A 3,823-nucleotide genomic window follows, 5' to 3' on the forward strand; every position below is an offset into this window, starting at 1 on the left:
CTGAGCTCTTATATGGCTTTCCTTCAGGAAGAACAATCAATCTTCATTTCCTTCTTTATGGAAACAGTGGTTTGCTAGTGGTTTAGGTCTCATTTACTCAAGGCTGTATCGTGTTGGCTTCTTTAGTTTTGTTTAATGCACTGAAAAACATTTGTGGTACACAAAAGGAGTAATAAGTGAGAAATAGGAAGCATTTTTTCTCTCTCCAGATGTAATGTATGATTAGAATGCCAGCATTTCTGATTGGCATAACAATTTGAGATATGAACAAGAATCTCCTGGAACTTGCTCAGGAAATCTTACTTTCCAATGTTTGCTTAAAAGTCTAGATCGGTACTTTGAGTGAAATGTGATCAGATGCTATCCAATTTCTCATTAGGAAAACTTTAAGTGTGAGGGAAATTGGCTAAACATTTTGTGATTTCATCAACAGTGGAAATAACAATAACTACTTCAGTGTATTAGAGTTGTCAATAGTGGATCAGCCGTTCCCTAAATCGCCAAGCACCTCTGTGGGGTACCGTGAAAGTAATCTAGAAATATTTAATGAGACATAGAAATCTTCCTGTTTTTAGTGTGCTAACAAAATTCTACCAGCATGTGCTTTCCTTGGCCTTTGCTGTGAAGGAGATCAATGAGAATCCACAAATCTTGTCCAACGTTACTCTTGGGTTCCATATCCATGACAGCTACTACAATGCAATGATGACGTGTCGGACCACCCTGGACCTGGTCTTCAAATCACAGCAATTTTTCCCCAACTACAAATGTGACACCAAGAAAAACCTCATTTCTATCATTGGAGGACTTAGCTTTGAAACGTCCTCCTATATTGCAGATCTTGCAAAGTTTTACAAGATTCCACAGGTAGGACCTTTGGGGATAGAGTCCTGAAAATTATCCTCCTCCTTTTTCTATTCCAAAACTGTTGCTATCACATATTGATCATAATCTGAAAGATGGCCACATAGTTAAAATAATTACCATGTTTGTCAGAAATATTTCTCTCTTGAAGAGGGAGGGAGAGAGAGAGAGAGAGACGTAGAGAGCGAGAGAGAGAGAGAAAGAGAGAGAGAGAGAGAGAGACTGGTGCTCATCTATTTTTAAAATATGTGTGTACTTTATTTTAGCTCACTTATGGGTCTTTTGCCCGTCAAGATGTTCATAGTGCTGAGATTCCCTTCTATTATTCCATGGTCCCAAATGAGTCTTCACAATACGTTGGGATTATCCTACTGCTTCAATATTTTGGGTGGAGATGGATTGGGCTCCTTGCTATTGATAATCGGCATGGAGAATGGTTTCTGCACACCATGGAGCCCCTCCTTGCCCAGCATGGAATCTGCTCTGCTTGTACAGAAAGAATTCCATATTTAACCTACTGGGATAAATTTTTTGAAATGTTGCAGAAAGGGGAAAATATTTTGAACCACATAAATGATGAGAAGATCAATACTTTTATCATCTGTGGAGAATCTTTGACAATTGCATGGGTGATTAATACAATCTTTGTGCTTGCTCCTGGACTTGAGCAGAGTTCCCTGGGAAAGGTATGGATCATAACAGGAATGCAAAGAGGATTTCGTCCGCAGTTCTTTGATGGTGCCATTTTATTTACAATTCCCTCAAAAGAAATCCCAGGGTTCAAGGAATTCCTGAAGTTGATAAAACCTCCTTGGATTCAAGAAGATGAATTTTTTCCCCTTTTCTGGGAACAAGTGTTTGACTGTTCACTGCCGTCTCCTCGAATGACCCTGCTGGACAATGACACTTGTACTGGACAAGAGAAACTGGAAGACATTCCTGGGGCTCTTTTTGAGATGCAGTTGACCGGGCACAGCTATAACATCTATAATGCTGTATATGTGTTGGCTCAAGCTTTACAGGCTCTCTCTTTACTTCAGTCTAATCACAGACATTTGGGGAGGCATAAATTATCAGAAGATGAAGGTGCACAACCATGGCAGGTGATTTGTGTGTTAGAAGTACTTTGTAGTAGATAGTAGTAAAGTACAAAGTTAGGTTGTATGACTTAAACAGAGAAGAAGCTATTATTAAACCGAAGCTGAATATCTTCTCCATTGATAAAATGTATGGGCATCCCTTTATTTCCTTCACTGTAATATGTTTTCCATTTTACTCCCTGAGCATCTTCAGGATGCAAGGATGGCTTAAGTGAACTAAGATCCAGGTCTTGGTTTTCAAACCCTATGGCTTTTTAGGCATTTCACCTATTTTTGAGAGAATAGAGGAATCCTGCCTTGCCTAGTCAGCTGTCTTCAGGTTGTTACCATGTCCATAGCAGCCTTCTATCTGTGAGAATTACATGAAGGGAAAATGGGTGCAAAATAAGGAGCAAATGTGGAAATTATTTCTCCAGTTTTTCATATGCTACTTCCTGGGCAAAATGGGACTGGGAACAAGACGTTATTGAAGACTAGAATCTACCTTATCTTTCATGTGACTGTTACTCAAACAGAAACATCTGATTATTCCTATTACCCCTCTATGCAGAGTTTTTCAAGAGGGTCGAAAAATTGACTTTCCATGTTTTGAAACTGTCCCTCAAAAGTACAGTAAACCTAAGAGAAAATTGCTGCTACCTTTCTATTCTTCAATTTTTTTGTATTTATTTTTTTTATTCCCAATAATATAGCTCCATCAATTTCTTAAAGGCATGAAATTCAATAATTCTCTTGGAGAAACTTTGACTTTTTATGATCAAAAGAAGATGGAAGGTGGGTTTGATATTACAAACATTGTCACTTTTCCCAATTCTTCCTTCCAAAGACTAAAAGTTGGAAAAGTAGATCCTGATGCTCTGAAAGGAAATGAATTAGTCATTAATGAGGAAATGGTCACTTGGCACAGATCATTTAACCAGGTATGCTCACAAGGAGAGTTTTTATGACCATTCTTAGATGTGTTCATTAGGTTGGGAAATTTACTTTTCTCCTTCCTAGTGACCCATGAGAATTAACCATATTTAAAAATTTAAAATTAAAAATTAGTGAAAAAATTTTTAAAAATTTTTCCACTAATTTTTGAAAGCTAGCATAACTAATTTTGTGTACAATACTTACTATATTTCCCTCAAATAGTGAAATGAAAACGAGAAAGAGTGAAACATGTATTTAAGCAACTACATTTGCTTGGTATAGTGAAACTTCCTCAAAAATGTGATTTAAAGGAAATTTCCTTGACTCAATCCTTCTAGTCAAATGGATTAATTGAATTAATCAAGCATCAGATGTTCAAATCCTCACTGAATCCAATTGAAAGAACTGGAAATCCAGATCATCTGTGCTCAGAAATTCAAACTGGGGTCCAGATCAAAAATGTGTATACATTCTGAAATTCAATTTGTTTCATGACTCTTTTGATAGGACTTTTGTTTTCATTGTAATGGGGGTGCACATTTAATTCTCTGTTTAACTACTGATTTTTCTTCAAAACAATAAATGCTCATCTTTCAACATTTTAATATTGATAACTAGGTCCTTCCCATTTCTCTGTGCAATGAATATTGTCACCCTGGTTATCAGAAGAGGAAGAATGAAGGGAAAAAATTCTGCTGCTATGACTGTGTTCCATGCCCAGAGGGGAAAATCTCAGTGAGATAGGTAAGTTAACAAAATCCTCTGATTTTGTGTATATAGTGATGAAGTGGAAATTTCAGCCAGAATTCTACTTCAGACCAGTACACCATACTGGTGTCTTTGGGGATGCATTGTGCTGAACTCTTTCAGCTAATCCATTTTTTGCAGAATGTTTATTCCTGAGGTTTTATTTGGAAACTGAGTGCTGCAATGAAAAAATCAAA

General features: G+C 37.0%; 1 protein-coding gene across 1 annotated transcript; it reads left to right on the forward strand.

Moving 5' to 3' along the window:
* Window positions 1-705: 705 nt before the first annotated feature.
* LOC148215410 (vomeronasal type-2 receptor 26-like) lies at window positions 706-2,884 on the forward strand (the record flags this gene model as incomplete). Its single annotated transcript, XM_088143683.1, has 3 exons — window positions 706-867; window positions 1,131-1,967; window positions 2,657-2,884. Coding segments are annotated over exons 1-3 (1,227 nt in total), but the record flags the coding sequence as incomplete, so codon positions are not given.
* Window positions 2,885-3,823: the final 939 nt, after the last annotated feature.

This window comes from Python bivittatus, unplaced genomic scaffold, assembly GCF_059951505.1.
Source record: "Python bivittatus isolate LINGU-HERP-01145 unplaced genomic scaffold, Pbiv_v1 ctg000360_np1212, whole genome shotgun sequence".
Lineage (NCBI taxonomy): Eukaryota > Metazoa > Chordata > Lepidosauria > Squamata > Pythonidae > Python > Python bivittatus.